Source organism: Mya arenaria, chromosome 4 (assembly GCF_026914265.1).
Source record: "Mya arenaria isolate MELC-2E11 chromosome 4, ASM2691426v1".
In the NCBI taxonomy this organism is placed as follows: domain Eukaryota; kingdom Metazoa; phylum Mollusca; class Bivalvia; order Myida; family Myidae; genus Mya; species Mya arenaria.
Window position 1 is genome coordinate 77,415,021 of NC_069125.1, and position 26,724 is coordinate 77,441,744.

The following is a 26,724-nucleotide window of genomic DNA, read 5'->3' on the forward strand; positions in this document are numbered from 1 at the left end:
ATTACACCATGACTCGTATAGACAACAATTATCAGGTTTTTCTAAAACAAATGCAAGACTCTCCTTCTTCTCCCTCGTGAGTCCATGTAAGTTCCACCAGAGGATGGATAGTTCAACCCAACGTACCCTACAGCCGAACCTGCATGCTGTCTATGTACAGGGTGTCATACGTAATCCATGCCCGCTCTCTTTCCTGGCATCCTTCATCATGAGAACCAGCCTGCGACGTTTATCCGGTGGAAACAGTTAGTACATTTTGGCATCCTGTCCAAGCCAAATGTTCAATTCACGCCTTTGAGTCCTTGAAAAGGGTAAACTTTGCAAAGATGTTGCGTACTTCACCCTGCCTTGGTTGCTCCAGGAATCGGTTGACGCGGAATGTTTCCCAAACTGACGACATTCGTTTCAATTTTGACTTTTGATTGATTGCAAATGCTGTTACTGTTCATGTACTGCTCATTGCACTTTTTCCTTATTAGCTCACCTCGGAACGAAGTGCTTAAGATGAGACAATTGCAATCGATCTATATCCGGCGTTCGGTGTCAGTCGACAACAATTGCTTAAAAACTCCTCCTTAACCGCTTGGAAAACTTTGATGATAATTCATAGGGATGTCCCTTGGGTGGTGCCCTTTCAAACTATTTTAAGTAACTCTGGATGCCACGGCAACCAAAAGGAAAAACTTCAGAAATCTTCTTTACAAAAACATGAGGCCAAGGGCTTAGATATTTGGTGAGTTACATTGTCTAGTGGTTCTCTACTAAGTTTGTTCAGATAATGCCCCCGGTTTGGGTCAAAATTGGCCCCGCCCCGGAGATCACAAATTTATTACATACATATATAGGGAGATCTTTGAAAATATACTTGTCTGAGACCCGTTCGGTGAAGTCCCTTGATATTTTGTGTGTACCATCATAAAGTGATTCTCCATCAAGTTTGTTCAAATCGTGGCCCGGAGTCAAAACTGGCCCCACCCTAATACACTGATATAAGAAACACATCTTGTTAATAGCTGATAATTATGACTTTGATCTCGAAGAAAAGGCGGCAAATATTGTGACTTTGTTACTGGGTCAAACCTGGCCTCGCTTCGGGGTCTCACAAACGTCCTACATAATTACATAAGAAATACATTTATTCAAATCTGATAGCTATGTAAAGATTACTTTTCAGCAAGGTCAGCAAATCTTGCTATATTGTCTCCCTTGCTCTTGCAGCTAACTTTTGAAACAATTAAGGTATAAAATGCAAAAATAATCATCTAAGAAAAAAAGTGTTACGTTGATAACGTTTGCGAATTGTTTCGTGTTAACCACTTAATATTCGCAATGATTATATAGCTATCTAAAAACAGACTTGAAAGTGCCCGGGGCCAGAACTTCCACCTGTTACCTTTTCAAGATTTGTGTTACCAGTTATCAATAAATAGATTTAAGTTATCTACTTATGATTTGCGACTAAGTAAGTGCACTCTTACTACCAGTAAGATTTACCAAACTTAATACAATTGTTTAAATATACCGAAAATGATGAAAAAATGTCAAAAACAATGGTTCTAAGGATACCAAGTTTGATTTGAAAGAAAGGTGCAGAATACACGGTATTTCTTCCTTATGATACGATAGTAAATCACAGCAATTCACAGTAAATCTTTTAGTACTCACCAATCATTTAAAATGTTTGCATTTTCAGCTATTAAATACACAGTTACAATCTTGTAACCAGTAATGTGCTTTTAAAACAACATGTGTTTCGCCACGGACCTATAAACCAGGTTTATAGGTCCATGGTTTCGCTTCAAAACTGATCAAACTGATCAATACACAGAGGTTGTGTACTGTACACAGATTTTTTTTTGTTGGGGGTGGGGGGTCACTTATAGAAGGGTAAACTTAGGGTTAGGCCTTTAATCATTATCGTTACACACACATTAATTGCATGTCATAAGTTATAGTATAACATTATAATCTGATCAACACTGCAGCCATAAAACATGTTCCATGTGTTCACTCATGTAGTATTAAACAGAAAATTGACCGAGCCCGTGACGGCTGACAATATTTAGTTTAGTTTAAACATATTTATTTTACAACGATTGTGAAACAAGTTATTACAACATTATCTTAATCACTCTCGTTGGCACGATTTTACGCGAGAGTGTGGTCTTGTGTTGTGGGGGGAACCGGAGAACCCGGAGAAAACCCACTTGTTCGGCTTGGTGACCACAAACCAAACTCACAATATTTAGTGGAATAGCGAGTCGAAGATGTTGTTCATAACGAATGCAAAGAGACGCACGCGCACTGTCGCTGTACTGTGGACATCTGCAACGTGCATGCCGTTAAGATTTATAACTTGCGATGCTGTGTTACACATAGACAAGCCAAAACAGACTGATCTGGCACTTAACGGAGATTGAGGGGCTGTTGCCGGTGTACCGGCGATAAAATCTAGTGATGACCAATAAGGAACAACAGATTTGTTAAGTGGCAGTGGCTTTCAAACAGCAAATTCACCAAGTCAATAATGAAAGACCATACGAAGTAAAGGCTCGTTCAGAACTAATGATAAGATAACTTTTTTGTGATTTTTTTTTGAGGATTTGAACCAAGTGGAAAATACTGTGTGCCGCGCCCAGAACCTTGAACATGTCAAGATCGTTCTACAAAAGAGAGCCAATCACGAACCGACATTTTCCCTATGACGTCTATGTACACCGCATAGAAGGAAAAGCAGAATTGGCAATTAAACTGGCAACGAATTTTAGCACCGCCGACCGTACATCACTATTATATTATCCATGTATTGCTATATAATGATTATCTTTGATAAACACACGTTACGGTCATACCGTAGATCTCGGGATACGATTGTTTGATTAACGTTTTCTGCATCTCCCTTAATATAGACGCACCGATTCGTTTAAAGCACTTAAATAACAACCGTTCGACATACATCGTGTACTAAGCAACTACAGCCGGGAACCATACTTAGGGCATCAGTCTCTTCCTGTGTCGACGAAAACAAACTTTGACAGATTGACCATGGTAATATTTCATGTTTATGCTTGCTGTTGCGTGCTTTATTTTGTGAAACAGAAAGAAACAACATGCTTTTAAGAAATTGATATAGAATTTAAACTCACTTTCATTAAATTTGTTATCTGTATAAAGGAAGACTTCAGCCATACCCACTGCATTAATTGAAGCGGTACACACGTTTAAGATTTGATGCTGCCAGGTTTGTAAAACATAATACAACTTTAACACTTACCTACAGTTTCACTAGTATGCTCAATCAACTTGATTATGTGTCCCTCCTAGCATGAAAATGCTTTATCAACAATAATTTATAAATAAAAAATAAATAAGAAATAATATTTTTAATGTGGTGCGTAATGGCATTATTAAAAAATATACATTAGAAGGCGTCCTTCGATAACTTTTATGCGTATTTCGGCAATTTTATCCGTCTTTCAGTAAATAATTGTACTTTGGTAAGTCCAGTATCCACTGTTAGAGTGGAGGATAATGACAAGATTTAGGATAAGATAAGACTTATTTTGTGCACTTTTCAACTGGATATTATATATATATATATAATGACTTTATGATCGGGAAGCAATTACCAGCAAATCTTTCAAGCAAGATCATCATACATCTACACAGCTTCACCCCTGCAACCATCTTACTTTTGAACTGACTGCCAAAGTCGGTCTTTGAATAACCAGTCGTCATGAGTCCTAGTAATTTTACATCAAGATTTTTTAACATTTTTGATATGGCAAACCTCTCACTGTGATTTGTAGAATCATGAAAATACGTAAAATTATTTAGTTAAATTATTTAGATTATTCACTATTCTCATGATCTACCTGAAACATAAAGAAGCCTTTTCCACATTTTAACTGAATTTGTACAGGAAGATTATTTTACTGTACATGTATACATGAAGTCTGACCCTTCTGCTGTGAATGAACAGTAAACAAATAGTGAGGTTAGAATATATACCGGGAATGTATGCATTTCCTCCAATTATGAAGAGCAAAACGTATTCACAATTGAAAAACATATACAATAATATTACCTGTGTATAGTACATGTTCGAGCTGTGTAATATGTATCAAAAATTATATGCAATTTAATGTTGTTGATGATTATTCCAAATTAGGATAAAAGAAATCCAAAATACATTTATTTGGCCCATGTTAGAGCCCTGACCAATATTATCTGGCATATGTTAAGGACCCGACCAAGATTATATGGTCAATGTTGGAGTCCTGACCAAGATTATCTGGCCTATGTTAGAGCCCTGACAAAGATTATCTGGCCTATGTTTGAGCCCTGACCAAGATTTATCGATGATTGGTACTCTTTGAACTCATTGAGTCACATGCTTTGTTTTAGTGTATTAAAGATGATCTACACCTTAGTTTTGACATATGTTCATAATATCATTTTGTAACAAAGCACTTGAAAGATTTTGTTTGTAACTGTGCTGTCCTTGTAAGTGTAATTTAAAGCTATAATGTAATTGGTTGTTTGAAGTGTAACCAATGTGTATGTAAGCTTACTGTTTTTATATTCAAACTCTGGCCTTGCTTATTCGGCGAGTGCTCCATTAAGATTATTAGCCATTTTAAGTTTTTGGAGCATAGTGCACAGGTACATTGTATATGTAACCCTGGTTAGAGCTACCTAGGTTCTTTAATGTGCACCTGTGCAAATCTCTGATGACTGCAGTTTCCCTTATGTGGTCAGTCAAACAACAGGCTATAGATGTAACGCACTTGTACTTGATTTGAAAAAAAAAAGAAGATCATTTGTTGAATTTTGGGGTCACCATGATCCAGTGCGTCAAGACCTGAAACTTGCTAAGTCTGTAACAGTTATTTTTCAGTTTAGTTGTACTACATGGTAAATTTTTAAGTTGTTAGATAAAAATATTAATCATGTTTAGTAATATGATAACAACTGTGACAAGTTGATTATTTTTGGATACCCCCCGCTTCTCTGTTTAGCGATGCTTTATTGAGTGCAGTGAGACATTTCGTTAGGAAATTCTGGTAATCATGAATATTTAATGAGGCATTTCATTGGTTCTGAATGGGGACCTTGTAGGAGCCTTATCCAATACAATTATGTTGGGTTTTTCCCACAGTTCCAATAAAGTGTAGTAAATATAAAGTAATGAGGCTACCAACGACACAAGGTGATCAAAATAGAATAAAAATCTTAGGGCTTTCACTTATAATTCTTTAAGTGAGTCTGTTACCAATACAATTAGAAAATCAACAGCCGTTTACGGGACATTTACTCAACAATAGTATAATAGATGTAGTTAGCATGATTGTAGCATAAACACACTTTAAATTACATAAATATTCCTGTAAGACAGTTATTGAGCAACCAGGTCTGAACATTATCAGTCCTTTATTTGCATCATACTTCAGTGACTGAATCAACATTGTCTTAACCATGTTTATTTCAGAAATTCATAAGATCTGTGGCTTTACTCGTGGATGTTGATGGAGCCTTATGACCTCACTGTGCACCAGCTCACCTTTAATGAGGACCAGATTAAGGTTGGTATCTACTCACAACACATACAAAATAAAATAAAATATTAATTAAATATATACTTGTTCCTTCATGTGTTTTTTTTCTATTAAACAGATTTGAGATGCTGATTATGTTATATTGTTTGTAATGACAAAACATACTACAAGAAACTTTTTGCTGTGACTCATACTTTATATGAACTTTTATGTCTTGCAGGAAGGAAGCTTGGACTCATTCAGCAATGTCGTCCACTATGACTCGGCTCTTCTAGACCAGACGACGGGCAGAAAACCTGGTACCCACCACATCTCCAGTTCGGCACAGTTTGCATGTAAGATTTCCACCTGTACACTGATATACCATACCTGGGTAAAAAGGGCTTCTTCCACAGGAGTATCGCATAGAATTATGGTCTAAAAGTTATCAAAAAAACAAAACTGTTCCAGACACACATTTTGTATCATCTTTGAATAAATTATACATTTCAAATCAATGATGTTGTTTATGGAGAAAATATTCAGTGGCTTGACAAGCTTTGAACTTCTATGCCCATAATCTTATGATGAATGTTTCTGCTTTATTTGTTTACGGAATATCCCACTGTGTTGCTGTTTGTCTTTTTTAATGAATTAGTTGGCATATGAAACTGATCAGTAGTTGGATGTACAGTGTATACCTGATCTTATCCTGGTTGTGACCTTTGCTGATAATATCATGTGGAATCTGATCACCAGTCCCACAACTGATTATGGTTTTTGCAATTATATTTCTTATATATTCAATAGACAGTGCATGTAGCATCAGATTTTTACTTCATTTACTTTAATAAACAGTAAAAATATTGAAGTAGATAAAAGAATACATACAGAGGGTATTTGTTTTATGCCTCCACAAAAATGGGGTGGGGGCAATAAGATTTGCCCTTGCCCGTCTGTGCATCAAGCCATCCAGCATTCATTCTGTCAGGTAATGCAAACTTGGGTCACTCAAAATTCCAAAAGTATTTCACCTAGATTCAAGACACCTTGGTCAAATGTGAGGAAGTTTTGCACCTGGCCCCAATATAATATTTCAAAATCACTCAACACTGTTTCTCAATAAGTAAATCCATTAGGAGAATAAAATAATCAATTTTCTTACTTTGCGACAAACCATATATTTTATATTATGTTTATTCTGAAATGTTTCCTAATGCTGAAACGAAAATTTCGGATGCATTGCGTGTAAGGTTTGGTAGATATTTGGGATTTGCCAACACCACTACATTAAAAGCAAATGAGCTAACTTTAAATTTCCGTTATTTTGACATCTAACTTTCAAGTAGTGAATTTAGAATTCAATATAATCACATATGTTATATAGATATCTTTTATTTTGCAAACAGTGTCCTGTTCTGTCTGAAGGATTGAAATTGATAATATTTGTGTATAAGTTGGTTCTTGTATATATATTTTTTTAGATGACTCTATTTCTAAAAAACCTTTGTTTTAATAATACCAGAAATATCTTCAGGCGTTCATTCGTGAAAACTTATTTTTATACTTTTCCAAAATGAAACAAAATTATTTTGCTTATTTGCCAATCTGTTTAGTAATACATACAAGGTTGTTTTATATTCAATTATGGTGCATGTCATCACAAATGGTTGTAAAGAAAAAGCAGTGATTCGGTAAAGGAAATTTATTAGCAAACATGTACCAAAAATATAGTAAATTTCAGGTTATTTCAATTTTATTCTATACATAACAATTGAAAATAATTAAAAATCAATTTTTTATTGTCTGTTTAAGGAAAAAAATTCAGATTTCAAACTATTTAGCAATAATCAGGATGTTAAATGCAGTTTTAACTGTATTATTAAATGTACATAAAACATGGATATGTTCTATCATTTGTCCAGTTTAATACTTAGTTTTATTTACAAAAGTTTTTTTTTTATGTCATAAAAAAAAATACATGTAAACAGTACCTTAAAATATTTGTACTTAAATATCCATTAGTAACGGAAATTTATGAAAAAGTAACGGACATTTTGATATGTTTGATTAGTTCATTCTAAGATAAATGAATGAACTATAGAGTTTATCTTTAACATCCATTTGAATCTACTCTTATTTTTGCCACACATAAAACTGTTACTTTGAGTATGACACACAATATATTATATTTGCAATCAACGTAACTGTTAACATGTAACACAACTTGTTTTTCTTCAACAATGACTTGTAAAATTATGTACTGATTTCATTTCTGAAACTGTTGGAGAATCAAATCAACAACCCCATCTCCCAATTTAAACATTCTTCTAGAATTTCCGGTAGCAACTGGTGGCTCAAGTTTACATAAAATATCAATGTGTTTGAGCCAAATTATATCTTTCTGTCTTGGCCACTGAAACAGCTGTTCCTTCTTTTCCATAAAGTCAATTTCGATTTCATTTTCATCTTTGTCATTAACTTTGCCAACAAACCAGGTTCCATCATATACAGCTGCAACAAATTTGCCAATCTCATAGCTCTCTTCTGCAACCTTCTCTTTCTCGCTAGTTATTTCAGCAGTAACTTGAACGTGTTCGTTTGAATGATCGACTTCTCCCTCCATGACCATAGTGTCTTGAGTTTTCGCATCTCTCCAAGTGTCACACATGCTGCCCCTAAGACACTCTTCACAATAACAACTTACATCTCTGGTCAGTATCTTCGAATTACATTGACCTATCACGGCATGTATTTTCATAGTTCCTTTTACCGGCTTCAGGACCTTCCTAGAGATGATTGTGTCTTTTGTTTTGCAGCGTGTTTTGGAAACAAATCGGAATGCAACATTTTTCATGTTTGATTGTTTTGCCCAATCAAAGAAACTCTGAGCATCCTGTATTATTGTTTTTCCACATCGTATTGCTTCGTCTGCCATTCTCTTGCATGTTCCACCTAGCCCGTCACAAGGCCCTTTGCCATGCCCACTTTCAAAATAATTCCATCGGGCACTACATCCATAAACAGATTCGTGGTTTGATATGAAATCAAATGTGTATTTATTGCGATATTAACTCGAAGGCGAATCGCTCCAATAGTGGATGGTGCTAAGCTTGTCATCAATCTTTTTCAGTTCAGGTATTATGTCATCAATGAAAGTGACGACTGTTGACGCTTTGTGAGCCATTTCGGATGAAACTGTTATGTAGCTTTTATGAGTCAGTTCGCCGGTTTCCAGTCTCCAATACGCCACCATTGGATGTAGTGTAACCGCCGTCTGATTGAAATATGCACTTTGCACCCCTTCCAAAGAACTGCACGAATAATTCTCAGCAAAATCGACTTGAACAATCATTTCGTGTGGTGGTAGATTTTGTTTCAAGTGTTTTATCTGCTCATATTGAGTGTTCATTCTTTTCACGTGTCCATCAAAGTCTACCATCTGGGTGTCAAAATTGGAGATGAACTTATCTTTGTTCATAATAGTTTCAACAATTCGGGTAACTGATTCTTCTTTCCCCTTTCTTCTACCTCAACTCTTGTCCATTGGCTTATGGGAATTGTTTCACATAGTTTCATTCCATACTTTCATGTGTTGGCATGTCTTTGGCAACTCTTTCTGGATTCCGGCTCTAAGCAGTGCTTTCACAGCTAGGGCAGCATTAGTATGCTTTGTGCACAAACAGGACAATCTACTAGTAAATGCTGTCTTGTATATGTATTTTGGGCGACACCTGCAGAATGACGAGAGTGACATTTTTGTGTCAGGGTTTTCCGATCTGAACTTGTTAAACAAATTGTGCAAGTTATCAGTAAGAATATGTACTTGAACTTTTTCTCCCTTTTTGACCCTTTTGGCATCATTCTTGCCTGGTTGTGTCCTACTGTTATCTTCACGCTTGAGGAACTCAACTACGTCACTCTTGTATTTCTGTAGTCGACTTGACCTTCTACTGGTTCTAATTTGGTGGTTTTTAGTGATACTCCGGCTTAACGGATGCCTGCACAATCCTGTTTTATCTGACAAATGCTTGATGATTTTATATTTTTTCACTATTTTTCCAGATACTACTCTGTGCAGTGCTTTCAATTTACTCATAGATGTAGCTTTCTTAGTTTCCTTGATTTCTTTAGCCAGGACATGTCCAAATAATAGGGATTTCTTTAGCTTTTCCCTCTGGAATTTATCAAGTTTTGCATCTTTCATTTCTGTTTCCTTGTTTGGTGTCATCTCTGCATTTGCCTGTCCTGTGTTAAGACGCACTTTAAGCCTTTGTAATGAATGTTGGGTGGATCGATATTTTCGAAAAAGCTTGTCTCTTTCTTGTTCAAGCATTCTCACGCGGGAAGTGGCTAATGACTTGTCTCTTTTCCAACGCTTCAACGCACCCTTTCTTTTCCCACTATCTCTGTTTGAAAAATCCATTCTGACTAACATTCTCCCTCGCTCATTTGTTGTTTCATGTTTGTCACTCTCATATCCATTTGTCTCTTGTGTTGAATTTCTGGCACGCTCAGCTCTTTTCTTCTGATAATATCGCCGTAGATTTTGTCTATTTCTGCGATTCCGTTCCTCCCTGTCATTTTCAGATAGTGACGACGAAGGAACATAACTCCTGATTTTCCTGTCCCTCTCCCTTCTGAGACAGTCAGAATTATTCTTTTCTTTCAATCTTTGGCGATATTTTCTCTGAATTTCAGCCCTACTCTTCACCATCCTTGCAATTAATCAATCTGTAAAATATAAAATTTCCGTTATCAAAGCATGAAATTTCCGTTACCAGGACTACGTTCACAAATGCACTACAGTATATGGTATATGCTACAAAAACAAGATAGTTTACAAACATCTATCATGTGGGCATTTAGATATACAAATATTTCATTTATCACATGTCCGTAGTAACAGTAAGATGCTCTTTAATGTACCCATATAATTACAAAAATAATAATAATCATTAAGCTCTAGGTATCCTAGTTAAACATGACTATATTGGGCAAGTGATGTTGCAAATGTGCATAAATATTAGCTTCATTGTTGCATGAATTAAATTCAAATTCATTTATACAGCTGTAAAGACAATATTCTCCAATTGACGCAGAGACCGAAGTGCACATGTAAAACCAAATTTCCGTTACTGTCATGTAACGGAAATTTTATGTATTTCAGACGGCTCTCAGTAAACCCTACACAAATATGAGGTACTTTATATTTTGTGTCAAGTGGTCAGTTGATATCATTTATTGAGCTTCATGCAAACACAATATTGTAAAATGGTGTTAAAAGTTTAACCCAATAGAAATAGAAACATGTACTTACCAACCAAATCTTCAAAATCTGTATATACTCAATACATGTTCTGTGAGTGCTCGCAATGACATTGAAACAAAATGGCTGAACAACAAAAGACATGACATCACTTAAATACGTCATCATTCCAGGTAACCTTAATTTATTGTCAATTAAATGTTTTTGGTATCGGAAATTTTGGTCACGGAAATTTTTTATTATTCTAAATACATGTCTGATACGTTTAAAAACAGTTTAAATAACATTTTAAACAGTAAACATATGTTGTCAATGTGGCAACTACTGAATACAATAATAATTGTATTGTCTCTTAATAGAGTTATTGGTCAAATTTAGGTAATGGATATTTTGTCAATTTACTTTCGAGTTTTCCATTTAAAAGAAGACTAATGAAATATGAGGCAGACGATGCTGTCACCCATTTAGGTTGATGTTTTTTATATGTCCATAGGTATTGTCGTGGTTTATCTGATATTGAGCAAGATACTAAATTGCAGTAACGGCAATTTTATTGGATTCAAAAAATTCAGCGACAGTAGTGTCTGTAAGGATTTCAAACTGTATAAACATTATACATGATTAAAAAACATATTAATAGTAAGCAGATATATATGGTTTGGTTAACAAACTCACAATTTTGTTTTTTTAGCTACTCTGAACCTTAAAATCGAGTCTGCAAACTTGCATTATATCAATGGCGACAGAAACGGTAATTTAAATTTTCATATAGAGTATAACTGAAAAGTTTGTTTTATACATTACAGATATAAACAATCAAAAATAACACACACCAAAATTATTTACACGCAATGTTGTCTATTATTATCGCTTGGACAGTTGATGGACTTATTTATTGAGAAACAGTGTCAAGTGAAATGTCAATTTACCACATAAAATCATTGTATGATACAAAACTTAGAAGTTTTATAGGTTTTTGAAAATGTATTTTCTCTTGGAATGTGCTGATGAAACGATTTTGTCAATATTTCAAAGAAAACTAACTCTAGGGAAAAAAATATCCTTGAGTATTTTTTACAACCCATTGTACTCAAATACATTTTGGCTGTAGAATATTTTTCTCTTGGAAGCTTGCCCAAAGGTTTTAATCAACATTTTTGATGAAAGAATACACTTTCAAAGAGTGTAAAAACATGTATGATTTTAAACAACTTTCATGATGTATATGGTAAAATATGTTTATTAAGACTGATATTGAGATTTGACTTAAGTATATTCATGGTATTGGGGCCATGGGTTTCGTTTCCCGCTGCACTTAGTAAAACCAGATGGCCCTTGAATTAGCAAAAATAGGCATTTCTGAACTGGTGTTGCTCAAAACTCCAAAACTATTTTACATGTACCTACAGCCTTAGGAAAATGTTAATAGGGTGAGAAAGTTGTGCACTTTGGGTTTCATTTCCTGCTGCATAGAGTTAAGGAATGGCCATTGAATAAGCAAAAATTGCTGCACTTAGTAAAACCAGAGTTGAATTAGCAAAAATTGACATTTCTTGACTAGTGGTGATCAAAACTCTAAAACTATATCACCTCTGAGCATAAAACTTGGCAAAACATTGTTTAGGTGGTGAAATTGTGCACTTTGGGTTTTGTTTGCCACTGCACATAGTATATCCAGACTAATGGCCCTTAAATAGGCAAAAAATTGCATTTTTTTTGTGTACAAATTATTTCATTGTTCAGGAGATGAAGATGTGCACCTGGGGTTTTGTTTCCCGCTGCAGATAGCTTAACCACAGATTTAGTCCTTGAATTAGCAATGATTGGCATTTTTGGACATGTGGCACTAAATGTGTCACTCATTACTTCAAAATTATTAGTCTTACACTCATGATCTCTTTCAGGAAGGCTAATATTAAAATTTCCAATTTTATTGTTATTAAGTCAAATGCGTTATAGTGTCCTATAGACACATTTCTAGTTGTCATAGTAAGATTGCCATATATTATATATTTTACCTTTTTAACACCAAAGTTACATTTATGAATTGCATAGCATGTTTTGCATTACAACATAAATATATTGAAGAAAGCATGATAAAACAATAGATTTTAGTAGTGAAGCGCATTGAATTAGCCCTTTGTTTCAAATTCATTTTGTTTTTGCATTTTTGTTTTGTACATATTTGGTTATAGGGTCAGGGTCAAAAAGTGAGAGCAAAGTTGTGTCATTGCTAGAGCAGCCTTCTCCAACGTCATCACCATCATCAGGGAAATTGACCAGTCACCTTCAACCCTCCATTCCTGGGAATTCAGCCAATCAAAAACCTCTTAGCAAACCCAGGGGCTTCCTCCCCTCTCCTTTCCAAGTGAACGTTAGCCAAGCACAGTGTACACTTACAGACACTAGCTGTAGGCAGACTGACTCATATGCCTCAGAGTTAAACCAGCTCATAAAGGATGTGTACTCAGAAGTTGCAGTGACTTTTCACCCGCTGGTGGAGCGGACTACAATTCCTGACTGGATCTTGCTTCAGGGTTCACGAGGTGACGGGAATACTGTTTACAGGACTTTGTCATGCATAAGCTACTTGTACCTTGCTAATTCCAACTAATGTCAGAACTAATTAAAAAAATACTATTTATTGAATGACAGCTTTATTGATCTATATACATTTGTAAGTGAAGCATTAAATGCCAGTTCTTTATCTAAATTACAGTATTTGCAATTGAACAGCTGTTTTACCCTTTGTTTATTTAGAATATATTGTACAAGAATTGCTTCAATTATAAGCACACCACTAGACATTGTAGTTACTTATACTATAAAAAGATAAAATATCAACGACACTAAGTTTATAAAAATGGCTTTTAAACTTCAGCTATGTGAAGTATCTGTAAAATATTTGCCTCTGGCAAAATAAATTGTAACTATTTTAATGACCTTCTTGAGCAATCTGAGTTAATGTTTAATAATATAAAAATTATAACAGAAAATGTTTGGCTTTTTCTTGAAATTAGCAATATTCAAAGAATCATCATAGATAATAAGAAATAAAGGTTTTTACTCATAGGAAACGCTTCGCTTCGCAATTGCATTATTGTATCATCGATTGTTTTCATACCTGAACAGACGGACAGATATTGGGTCGGCACCCAGCTCCCTTCCTAGCCCAGCCCAGCAGGGTAAAGGTCACCCACGTGTACAGCCAGTCTCTCTGGTCGCCGGGTGCAGTCACTCCAGGTTCAGAGCCACCTAGTCCCCAGGAAAAACACCAACAGGACAAACCTTCATCTCCTGCCAGTAGACAAACAGCTGCAGAAATACAAGTCTTAAAGCAGGTAGTCATTGTATCATAGTCATTGATATAATTTCAGCCTAGAATTTATGTATCTCTTGATAGTTTTTATGGTTGTGAAAGGTAAACTTAATTATGATCTAGTAGTGTGTACCTGAACTGTGAGAATGATTGCTTATTCTTAGATAACACACTGTACTCATATCTTGTTTCTGTATTTATCTAGTTTCTGTATTTATCAAGTTTTTGTAAACATATTTAATTTCCAAATATTTAAGGAACATTCTTAAAAAAGAGAATGCTTGTTAATGAATGATTTATGCCTGCTGCTAATACATTGATGATGTGTTTCAGGTTGTCACAAACACAACTGCTTCAAGCGGGGCACCAATTCAGGTGTACAGGATGGCGTCTGGGGATGACAGACCTCTGGCCGGGAGGGCAGGAGGCCCTGGACACAAGACAGGGAGACCCGGGGAGCCTTTTGAGTCAGTGGCTGAGGCCCTACATCTACAACAGTCTGTCATAGGTACTGGCTGTAATGTTTCAGAATAATTTACCTTCTTATTTACCCTAATTTGCTTAGCCAGTGTAACAGTATTAGTAGTAATCAAATATATAAAAGTATATTTACTGCATCTGTTTGTATGTTAATTACAAGATGGAAATATTTCAATACGGTTTTTAAAATGTCCATATAGTTATAAAAGTATAAAATAAGATCTTCTTAAGGTTTCATATTTAAATTGGTAAAGTTATATTTATCAACTTCTTCATTGTGTGTTTTATGTTTCAGGTGGGAGAAGGGATATAACTCCGGTGTCGGCAGACGTGGTAGCCCAGGTTGTGGCAGCGGCAGGGAGAAAGCTGGGGCTCAGTGCACCGGTTGGTACACACACTCAAATTTATTATTATGTAATTTATGTCATTTTGCAATTTGTCAAAAGGAATTATTAGATGTGTTAAATTGAAGTTATTTTCAGATATTCTTTAATTGCGCATGTAATTTTAAGTCAAATTTAAATTTCCATTTAGGTAGAACACACTGATGGCTCCAAAATAGGAGGAGAGAACGTTATAACCCCCACCCCAGATTGTCAAATTTCACTCCCTGCCACCCTAGATACCGCAGCCTTCAGCCTGCCCCCGCCCCCAACCCTGCCAGACATCTCAACCTCCCGGGAGCTCATCCGTATACATGGGATGTATGTTCACCCTGAAACACACCAGCCAGTGCATGGAAGGCAGCCTGGTTCTGTACAGTCTTCAGGCCAATCTTACCAACCATTGCCTCTACATTCTCTGAACTCCATGTCTGATCTTTTACCAGATGACAATCAGAGTGTTGCCAGCTCCAACAGTGAGCTTGAGACGTTAAATGACAATGCCACAGAGAGCTTCCTTCAGTCTTTACCCCCATTCAAGCATGTTAACCTCTTAGACATTATGCCAGAACCTGCACATAGGCCTGATGTGAGGTACTCCCCACCAGTTAAAGAGACCTCATTTAGACCAGTAAATTTTAAACCTAGTGCTTCACCAAAGAATGTAGAAAATCCAGCCCAGGGGTACACATTTGTTACTGATAGTGGTGTTTTTTCACCAGATATGCAGAATATCACTGCTATTAGTGGTACTAGTTTAGATAAAAAGAAAAGCTTTGTAATTCCAAAACCTGGTCCACTGTTCCATAGCACACCAAAAAAAGGGTTAGAAAATAATGAAAAACGAACATATTCACAAGTACATATATCAACAGGGACAGGTGGTGACCAAACTACCCAGCTAGATGAAGTCAGAAGAGAGAAAGCAAAACTTGAAGGTCAGCTTGAAATGTTGAACATTGAAGCACAGGCAACATTGCAAGAAAGGGCAGAGCTGCAGGCTCAAGTGGCATCTCTCAAGCTGAAACTCATGAGTCAAAAATCTCAAAAGAATGATGCAGAGAAAGACATGTTGAAAGTTGATGTGGAAGGATTGAAACAGCTGAGAATAATGTTAGAAGGTTCTTTGTCCGATCTGCAGAGACAGTTGGAGGAGAAGAGTGAAGAAGGTCGGAGCCTGCAAGAGGAGCTGAACCAGTCCCAGGACACGTGTGACCGCCTCAACCTGCGAATGAGCGAGGTGAGGGATGAGATGAGAGCCAAGGACATGACAGTCCAGGCACTAAAGAGCAAGGTGGCAGAGCTGTATGTGGAGGTTCAGTCCTCCATCCACGTGAAGATGGAGGCCGACAACGAGACAAGAGTGGCTAAGAGTGAGCTGCTCTCCCTGCAGGGAACCAAGGACTGGTACCAACAGCAGCTGGAGCTCGCAACTTGTGCACGTTCAGAGCTCCAGAAGGATCTCACCTTGCTGCAAGCCCAGGCGTCATCACAGTCAAGTATTATTGAGAGATTGAAGATGGAAAATGCAAAGTTGAGGCAACAGTTTACTGATATTCAGAATAAAGCATTAAAGGAAAAGGAGATTTTAGCAAAGCATTTGGAAGCCATTGAAAGTGATATGATGGACAGGGAGGCAGCTTTTCAGGAAATCCAGAGGGAAAGGTCATTTCTTGAAGATGCATTCAGCAGTAAAATACAGACAGCCGAAGATGAGAAAAACAGGATCAGTTTGCTAATGCAAATGATTAATGACCTGGAAAATCAGCTTGACAAGGCCCATGGTGATCTAAAGAAGAAACAGAATCAAATAGTGCAATTGGAAAATGAAAATATTGAGATCTTGAAAAAGTTAAGTCTCTCACAGGAAGTTGTTGTTGAAAAAGAAACAATAGTTGAAGAGCTGAAGCAGAAATTGATTGAGGTAGAAGCAAGACTGAAGGCGTTTCAAAATAGTATTGTTGATAAAGATTCTGAGTTAATGAAACTGAGAGAAGAGAAAGCAAAGACGGAAATTGCCCTAAAGGCCGCACTCGAGGAGAAAACTTCAGTAGACAAAGTACTTGATAGTTTAAAGCTAGACATGGGCAAGGTGGAGTCCAGTTTTAAGCAAATGAGACATGAACTAAATACAAAGTCAGCTGAGGTCCACCATGCTAAATCAACCAGTAAAATGTCAGAGGAGCAGATAGAGGCCTTAAGAACAGACCTGGAGAAAGAAAGAAGAATGTATGAAGTTGCTAAGGTAGAGTTTGAAAATAAAACTGATATGATTAATCAGTTGAAAACACAGAAAATCAATTCTGAAAGTGAAATAACAGTCTTAAGGGAGAAGTTGTCAGCAATGGAATTAACCCATGGAGAAGCTATGAAAGAAAAGCAATTTCTTGACTCAGAACTGAGTGCAACAAGAGAAAAACTTGAGGAAATAAGAGCAAAAATGGAGGGTGAAAAAGAAATGAAAAATGCTGGGGTAGATAATGCAGAGTATAAAAAAGTTCAGGATGAGTGCATACAGCTGAAAGAAAAGCTTGAGACTATTGGAAAAGACTCGAAGAAAGATGTTCTGAAACAGAAGGCGCGGGTTGCTAAGCTTAGCCAGGACCTGAATGCTGTGAAGGGAGAGTTGGTGGAGAGACAGAAGGTGTTTGATGAGAACATGGAGGTGCTTGGCGGGAAACTGCGTGAGGTGGCTGCTGAGAGGGAGAGGCTGGACACAGAGTTAACCATGACTCACAGGAAATACGAGTTCTCTATGATCGAACAGAAGGACCATATAGATGCAGAATTACAGGTTGGCAATGGCTGATAAACTTTTTATTATGATTTATATTCATGAAATACTGTTTTTTTAGCACTCTGATTTCATTAGTTCATCTTTTCAAAAAATAAATATACAAATGCAACAATGTACCTGTACATATGTTGCTAATACATAAATGTGTATACCAAGGGCCATAACTACTGGTAGGTAGTTTTCATTGGCCTTTTTGAGTATCCCAAATATGTAGAAAAATGAGACATACATGTAATTCTGCAATATATATCTGTTTTGTGAGTCCAGAAGGTAGCTGGTGAGTTGCAGCAGGCTCATCTGGAGAAGCAGAGTATGGAGGCAGAATTCAGTGAGGCTGGTCGGGCATGGGAGGCAGAGCTAGCTAGGTACCAGGAGAGGCTTGGCCAGCTTGAGCATGAGCTAGGTACCACTCGGGAGGAGTTGCAGGAGGCACAGACACATGCCACACAGGACCTCCAGCTACAATTGGAAAAGGAGAAGGGAAGACTTGCAGGTATACACAGGACAGTGCAATGATGCAGGTCTATTATGTTTATATGGGTTCTTGTACAAGGGTGGTCCCAAAAGCTATGGACAGAAAATTCTCGGGGCATGTTGGCTAGGCAGACAAGAAATTTAAGATACCGGAAGTCATGGATGAAATCAGAGTTTGACCATTTTTTTATATTTACAAAATAGTTCCCAGTATACTACATCTAATATATGCTTGAAAAAAGATATTAAAGAGATTTAAGTATTATCATGACAAAAAACACTGAAAACCCCACAAAATAGTTTGGAAATAAAAAGCAACAGCTATTTCGACATTGTTATTTTACTTTAGCAGCATGTCATCTCGCATAGTGGTTTTAACAAAATAAATTGTGCAAGTTTTTAAGTTACCACATGTAATTCAAATTAATTTGTGTATAATATAAAAATGTTCATATTTCTACTATTTTTACTTCGTAACAATGGTTGTCTATGGCATTCTGGGACAATGTCAATTTCTCTGTTTTGAAAAAGTAATCAGTTGTTTGTCTTACATTATCACTTATACTTGTTTTTAGGTTTGATGCAGAGCAATGCTACCCTAAAGCAGCATGTATCACAGCTGGAGTCTGCCCTGGCTGGGAGAGAGAGCGTGCTGCAAGAGATGCAGACTGCCCTTCACGAGGCGGCACGGGAAAACGAACACTCTTTGCATGAGAATTTGAGGCGTGTGACGGAGCTGGAGGGCAGTCTGCAGCGGGAGAGGGACAGTCATAGAGATGTCAGAAAACAGGTATATCACCTGGATAATTAATATGCTGCAATGTAATGTGTTGAAATAAGCTATTAACAGAAGTGACTTTTTATTTTATTTTAATTATAATTGTGATAAATGATGAAAATACAGTCGAATCCCGATGGCTCGCACTCTCAGGGACCGGTGAAAATACATCGAGCCAAGCAGGATTATTTACCTTTAGTTTAAATAAATCGGTCCTTAGCATCTAGTTCGAGCCAACGAGGAATTCGAGCCAAGCGAGTTCGAGCCAACAGGTTTTGACTGTAGCTATACTATTAAATATTAATGGTTTGTGATATTGGTATTAAAATGATGATGAATGTTTCCAGAGTGGTCAGAAGATAACAGAAAACAAAAAGCTAAGGCGCCAGAATGAGAGCCTGAAAGGAGATGTTGAGACGCTGCAGGGAGACATGGTTCAACGCCAGCAAGAGGTTGGGCTGCTACAGGCACAGCTGGAGTCTAGCAGACAGGAAGTGCAGAGTCAGAGGGCCGAGATGTCGGCAATGGAGGGTGAGAGCCGGGCTGTGCAGCGGGAATTGGAGCGTTTACAGCAGCTTCTTCGGGACAACCTGGCCAGAGAACCTGTTGTACAAGAACAGATCAAGGTGAGGGTCAAACTGGGATCTAAGGTTGGCATACACTAAGATCTACATGGGGAATTTACCTATTGAGACCAGGACGATGGTTAAGCTGGAATCAACAGGAGCATTTACCTACTTAAACCATGTTGAGGGCTAGTTGTGATATACAGGGATCATTAATTATGTAAGATCAGGTGAGGGCAAGGTGGAATATACTGTGGGCATTACCTACTAAGACCAATGTAAATGTCCAGCTGGGATCCACAGAGGGCATTTACCTACTAAGAACATGGTAAATGTCAAGGTGGGATCTAAATAGGGCACCTACCTACTAAGACCAAGGTACATGTCAAGGTGGGATCTAAATAGGGCACCTACCTATGAAGACCAAGGTAAATGTCAAGGTGGGATCGAAATAGGGCACCTACCTACTAAGACCAAGGTACATGTCAAGCTTGGATCCACAGAGAGCATTTACCTACTAAACAAAGCTAAATGTCAAGGTGGGATCTACAGGAGGCATTAACCTACTAAGACCAAGGTAAATGTCAAGGTGGGATCTACAGGGGGCATTAACCTACTAAGACCAAGGTAAATGTCAAGGTGGGATCTACAGAGGGCATTTACCTACTAAAACCTAGGTACATGTCAAGGTGGGATCTACAGGGGACATTTACCTACTAAGACCAAGGTAAATGTCAAGGTGAGATCTACAGAGGTCACCTACCTACTTACACCAAGGGAAATGTCAAGCTGGAATCTACAGGGGGCATTTACCTACTAAGACCAATGTAAATGTCAAGGTGGGATCTACAGAGGACATGTACCTACTATGACCAAGGTAAATGTCAAGGTTTGACCTACAGAGGTCACCTACCTCCTAAGACCAAGGTAAATGTAAAATTTGGACCTACAGAGGTCACCTACCTCCTAAGACCAAGGTAAATGTCAAGGTGGGATCTACAGGGGGCACCTACCTGCTAAGACCAAGGTAAATGTCAAGGTGGGATCTACACAGGTCACCTACCTACTAAGACCAAGGTAAATGTCAAGCTGGGATCTACAGGGGACATTTACCTACTAAGACCAAGGTAAATGTCAAGGTGGGATCTACAGAGGTCACCTACCTACTAAGACCAAGGTAAATGTCAAGGTGGGATCTACAGGGGACATTTACCTACTAAGACCAAGGTAAATGTCAAGGTGGGATCTACACAGGTCACCTACCTACTAAGACCAAGGTAAATGTCAAGCTGGGATATACAGGGGACATTTACCTACTAAGACCAAGGTAAATGTCAAGCTGGGATCTACAGGGGACATTTACCTACTAAGCCAAGGTAAATGTCAAGCTGAGATCTACAGGGGGCATTTACCTACTAAGACCAAGGTAAATGTCAAGGTGGGATCTACAGGGGGCACCTACCTCCTAAGACCAAGGTAAATGTCAATGTGGGATCTACAGAGATCACCTACCTACTAAGACCAAGGTAAATGTCAAGCCAGGATCTACAGGGGGCATTTACCTGCTAAGACCAAGGTAAATGTCAAGGTGGGATATACAGAGGTCACCTACCTACTAAGACCAAGGTCAATGTCAAGCTGAGATCTACAGGGGCCATTTACCTACTAAGACCGAGGTAGATGTCAAGGTGGGATCTACAGAGGTCACCTACCTATTAAGACCAAGGTAAATGTCAAGCTGGGATCTACAGGGGGCATTTACATATTTAGACCAAAGTGAGGGTCAAGCTGAGATCTACAGGGGGCATTTACATACCAAGACCAAAGTGAGGGTCAAGCTGAGATCTACAGGGGCCATTTACCTACTAAGACCAAAGTAAGGGTCAAGCTGGGATCTACAGGGGCATAAGACCAAAGTGAGGGTCAAGCTGGGATCTGCAGGGGGCACCTACTTACAAAGATGAGTTAGTTTGAAGCTGAAATTTACTTGGGTATTTACCTATTAAGACCATTGTAAGTGTCAAAATGGGATAAACAGAGGGAATTTACCGTCAAAGAGCATGTTTATGGTAAAGCTTGGTCTACATGGGGCATTCACTATGATCTACAGGGGGTATTTTCCTAATGAGATTAAGATGATGGTCAAGTTAGACTCTTGTGGGCATTTACCTACTAAAATCAAGGTGGGGTTCAAGGTTAGAGTCAAGCTGGAATAAACAGGGGGAAACACATATTTAGACAAGGTGAGGGTCAAGTTGCACCTAACTACTAAGACCAAGGTACAGGTAAGTGAAAAGCTCAGATGGACATGGGGAATTTAAATATTTAGACAAGGTAATTGTCAAAATGGGATCTACCTGTTTGACAGACAGGGGCACTTACATACTTTGATCTACAGGGGAGGGAGGTATTTACCTACAAAGACCTTTTGTCTGATTAAATAAAGGAAACTGTACCAGGTACCGTAGTGGTGAATGTGCATGTAAGATAAAGCAAAAACTTCTTAGTACTTCTTCGTAAATGTAAGAAATGGATTCAATCCTGACAAACAAAGATACAACTTGATGGAATTCAATAAAATTTCATAAATGATAGAACACAATGACATCCTGGGCAATTTACAGGAACCATAACTGTATTTCAGCTAATTACAGAGTTATTGAACTTTGTTTCTTTTTCTTGTCTGGAGCATAACTCCAGAACTATTAGATGGAATTTAATTAAACCTTATACAATGGTAAAGCACAGTGAAAGAAAGTGCAGTGTACAAGAACCATAACTCTATTTTTGCTAATTACATTTATTGCTCTCTGTTACTTTTTCTAGTCAGCAGCGTAACTTCTAAACTACTAAAAGGATATTAATCAAATAACAGACTTTGGTTAAGAATGATAAGTGGAAATGCAATGTACAATAAGCATAGAGTTATGACCTCTTTCCAAAGAAATAGTTTACTATTCCTGTGTCCAGGCAGCATTCAAGGCTATAAGTCACACCTGTGACAGCTCTAGTGTTAATTGGTCTACAACCAGCACTACTCATCTCTGTGTGTTTGATCATCAGAGCCTGCAGTGGCAATTAGAGGCGAGGAATCGGGAGTTAACAGCAGCCCATGAGCAGCTCAGCCTTTCTGAGGAACGCCAGGTCGCCGAGATCAACAATGTCAGGCAGCTTCTCCAGGTGGGAGTTTAACAGGAGGCGTTTTGTAAACTAGAATGATCGTTTGTTCCATAATTATAACAATCTGTTGGGTGAAGTTTGTGATGATAATATTTGTGAACCAGAGAATAACAATTTAAAAACGTAACATTACAAGTACTAAAGTTATAGTTTAACTATCAGTTGCAAACATTGTAAATTCATCATCTTTTTGAAAATTACACAGCTATGGCATTTTTACCATAGAATACGATACATGGCTGTTATAAAATGAGATTTGTACTTTAGGAGAAGAGTGGTGAGGTGGATAGTCTTAAGACAGACATCGCTGTGCTGAGACAGGAGAAACACAGCCAGCAGGTGAAACTGGCCGAGCTCCGCAGTGCACTCAAGTCCTCCATACATCACCACAAGGTAAAGGATGTTCGTCAGGCTTTGTGGTTTTCAGCTGGTCTTGATTTTTAGTTTGTCAGATTTTCAATGAAATAAGTATCAGGTATTGTAAAAGCTTTTAAGTTTGTGTTAGGTGAAAACTTTAATGATGGCCATCACTTGGAATCCATTAAAGATATATACATGAAACTTTGTAAACAATTGGCATATGTGTAGCAAGTCCCATAATTATTTTTGCTCTTGTTTTGAAGGAAAGAAAATGGCTGTTGTCATTGCTAAATTTACTTTATTAATATAATCCATTTTTAGTAACATTATATGCAAGTTAACAAGTTTGTGTCTTTATTCCAGTAGTTTTAGATTGTGGTTAACTATGTGTATGTTGTTGATATTGTACAGTTGACAGAGAAGCTGTGTGGGTTGAATACAGGGGCTGGGGACGCAGCCAGACTGGAGCTACCTCCCCTGCCCTTTGACATGGGTGATATGGACCGACTCCTGCAGGAAACCACCGTCAGGGCCCTCGACAGCAAGTATGTACAGTACTACAGTACTACTTATAGAAGTTCAGTTGTTTGCATTAAGCTTTTCTCAGGGTTGAGTAAGTAATTCAAGGCAACTGACTTACAGATAGATTTAGATTTTACCTTTTAGAGGCTACTGTTGTATCAAGTTCAATACTTTTTTTCATCATCATAGTTTGTACAAGTATTTATTTTAACTTCAGGCCGCTGGATAACCTACAGAACTGCCTGTTGAACCTGCGTGCAGAGATCTCTGGGCTGCAGTCCCAGATGGATGTCCACACCTCCACCGTGCAGTCCGCAAACAACTCCTGGAGGTACCTACCCTCACTATCCACCTCTAGTACTTTTATTAGAACTGACGCACGATTTAAAACTTGATGGCAATAAATATGCAATTACTTCAGTTGTCTGTTCAAAAGCTTTAGTTATTGATAATACATTTCCTCAAAAATCTTATAGAGTATGATCTGTAGCTTTGTGACTGTCTTGTTTACCATTTGAAATGAATTTCTTTTTGTGCTCAACTAGGAATCTTCCTCAGCTTTATTCCATATTATTGGCGATACAAGTATATCAAACCCTAACATTTGGAAGATGTTCCAACTGAAAACAACCCACATCAAAGAAGCATCACAAAATACTCAATTGGTTTATTTTTCAGCTCTATAGAGCAGCAGGTGAGTGAATTGTGTACTGTGGTACAGACCATCACCAACACCACCGCCCACACTGGCACTACCTACTCCCTAGCTGCTGCCGCTGTCCAGATGGCTGATGATGTCATCAACATTTAGACCATCACCGACAACAAAACCAACACAACCGCCCACACCAACATCACCAACACAACCGCCCACACCAGCATCACCAACTCCCTGGCTGATGATGCGGCAGACAACATCAAGATTTAGATCATCATAATAACCACAGTCTACACCAGCATCACCAACTCCCTGGCTGATGTCATAAACTTTTAGATCATCACTAACACCACCAACATTCAAGCTGCTGTGATGATGACTTCATCATCATTTTTATCATCACCAACAACAAATCTATAGCTGCTGCCGCTGTGCAATGTCAGAAACATTTAGACCAGCAACACAAATCCTTTGTATTTATATATATGATTTCACATATGGGTAGTTTTTTTCCTTAAAGGACATTTTTTATCTAGCATATGTATGGTGGGAAAATCCCATAATCCCGTAAGCGCAATATTTGCAAATGTGCAATTTTTAAATTTTAGATTTCATTTAAATCATTCCAGTGAAAAGATGATTCTATTTTACTTTCTCTTGTTTCTTTATCATCATGTGCATCTCATGTAAAAGTAATCTCTCTGTCTTCTATCATGCTTTAGTTTTACTCAAATGGTTCCTGTTGTTACTCAGCTTTAGGATTCCTGTTGATTTCTAACTTCACTTGTGGTCCAAAATGAATTTAATTTTAGTGATATCTGCTGTTGTTTTTTTATAGTTGTTCAAATTTAACAACATTTGTATTATATGAATGTGCTATTTTCTTTAGCATTATTTTTTTCTTATATGAATCCTCCATCCTCCAATATTATAAAATGATTATGTGTAAGTTGTTATGACAATAATGGGTTACATACAGCTTGCAGTAAGGAAAATTGACCCCAAAACATGACATGTACATGTAATATGTTTATTTATTTATTTATTTTGTCTCATTTACATAGTGTTCAAAGAATGTAAGACATTGTTCTGTGTTAACTAAAGGAAATCCATGGTCTCACACATCTGATCGAGTCATACACAATCTCTAGTCCCTATATGTTGCCGCCTGCTACTCATGTATACAGGGAAGTGCCACAGTTTTTGTGGAAGTCTATTTCTTGTACATAAAAGTCAATGTACATTCAGCTGCAGTAATGTGACATAGAAACAATGTAATAGTCTGCATAAATTAAATGCACTCAAATGTGTTAACTTATGGAAGGTTGTATGAGATATACACATGAAGTAAATTTGAATTCATTGGATGTGAGATCTGAATATGCTAGATCTGGAGTATTCTGGGTCAGTATCAAACTTTCTTGAACTCTTTTATCATGAAAATCTCTGACATGATGCAGAATCATTTAAACAGGAAATGATTTTAACTCTTTATGTACTTGCTAAATTATTAACATTAAAGACAATGTATGTAAACGGTCGGGAAAATGTCTTGGGTTCAATATGCTGTTGGGATAATGTATTTAATTTTATGCTTTTTGTGGAATATCATGTTATTAAACTGCAGTGAAAGTTTATACTAGGTTTTTACTATGCTAGGTTGAATAAAATCTGAAATTTTGTTACCAAAATGACATTACAATGTTATGTTAAATTGACATTTACCTTGTTATATTATAGCATACAAGAATTGGAAAGCATGTTGAACCTTGGTCAATAATGATTTCACTCATGATTGCAGAAAATAACTTTGTCATTATATAGCTTTCTGTGATCACTAGGTGAAATAGAGGATAGTCTGTTTCAGTGTAAGATCATCATATATTTCACCAAGTGAGCACCAAAAGATATATTTAAAAACAACAACAACATTTTTTTCATTACCTATATATAAAATGACAGTGGTAGTTTTTCACAAAAGCGCGCCAACATTTATATCACTGATAAATCTCTAAAAACTATTGAAAAGCATATAATAAATGTAGGTCTAGCACTGAGTTTCAACAAATATCCTCCATATTTCCTTTTTGTATGTTTGGTGTGCACTTTTTTCTGAATAGTGGGATAATGCACAACTTGTATATTGTGTTAACTGAACATGTAATTAGATAGAAGCGTTTCACTGCATCATATACTTTGTTCATGAAATACATGTGTTATAGGTACACATAGTGCATACATGGGTAATTTGCAATATAAACATTTATTTCACATGTTACTTTCTGAAGCACACACTACTGTGTAGTATTGAGCATATCTAACACAGGCTATTCATTCATTTCTAGGTTGCTTCTATCAGTGTATATTTCTGGCACATGATCTGTTTAATGCATTTATTGAT

General features: G+C 37.2%; 1 protein-coding gene across 2 annotated transcripts; it reads left to right on the top strand.

Annotated features, from left to right (window-relative positions):
• Nucleotides 1–2,994: 2,994 nt before the first annotated feature.
• Nucleotides 2,995–26,709, top strand: LOC128230419 (golgin subfamily A member 3-like). Of its 2 annotated transcripts, XM_052942674.1 has the most exons (16): nucleotides 2,995–3,048; nucleotides 5,492–5,585; nucleotides 5,779–5,893; nucleotides 13,002–13,352; nucleotides 13,939–14,147; nucleotides 14,459–14,633; nucleotides 14,901–14,989; nucleotides 15,140–17,782; nucleotides 18,053–18,278; nucleotides 18,835–19,049; nucleotides 19,385–19,663; nucleotides 22,667–22,783; nucleotides 23,051–23,176; nucleotides 23,555–23,688; nucleotides 23,883–23,996; nucleotides 24,344–26,709. In XM_052942674.1, the coding sequence occupies exons 2-16, from the start codon at nucleotides 5,523–5,525 to the stop codon at nucleotides 24,474–24,476; spliced, it is 4,989 nt and encodes a 1,662-aa protein (XP_052798634.1). In that variant the 5' UTR covers nucleotides 2,995–3,048; nucleotides 5,492–5,522; the 3' UTR covers nucleotides 24,477–26,709. The 2 variants fall into 2 exon arrangements, with proteins under 2 accessions (XP_052798634.1, XP_052798635.1); XM_052942675.1 differs by lacking the exon at nucleotides 13,002–13,352.
• Nucleotides 26,710–26,724: the final 15 nt, after the last annotated feature.

Excerpts from the sequence above, each read along its gene's own strand:
- LOC128230419 (XM_052942674.1), top strand. The coding sequence starts at position 5,523 with ATGTTGATGGAGCCTTATGACCTCACTGTGCACCAGCTCACCTTTAAT. Across the intron at positions 14,990-15,139 it reads AGCTGGGGCTCAGTGCACCG|GTAGAACACACTGATGGCTC; the intron begins GTTGGTACACAC and ends ATTTCCATTTAG. Across the intron at positions 18,279-18,834 it reads GGAGAAGGGAAGACTTGCAG|GTTTGATGCAGAGCAATGCT; the intron begins GTATACACAGGA and ends ACTTGTTTTTAG.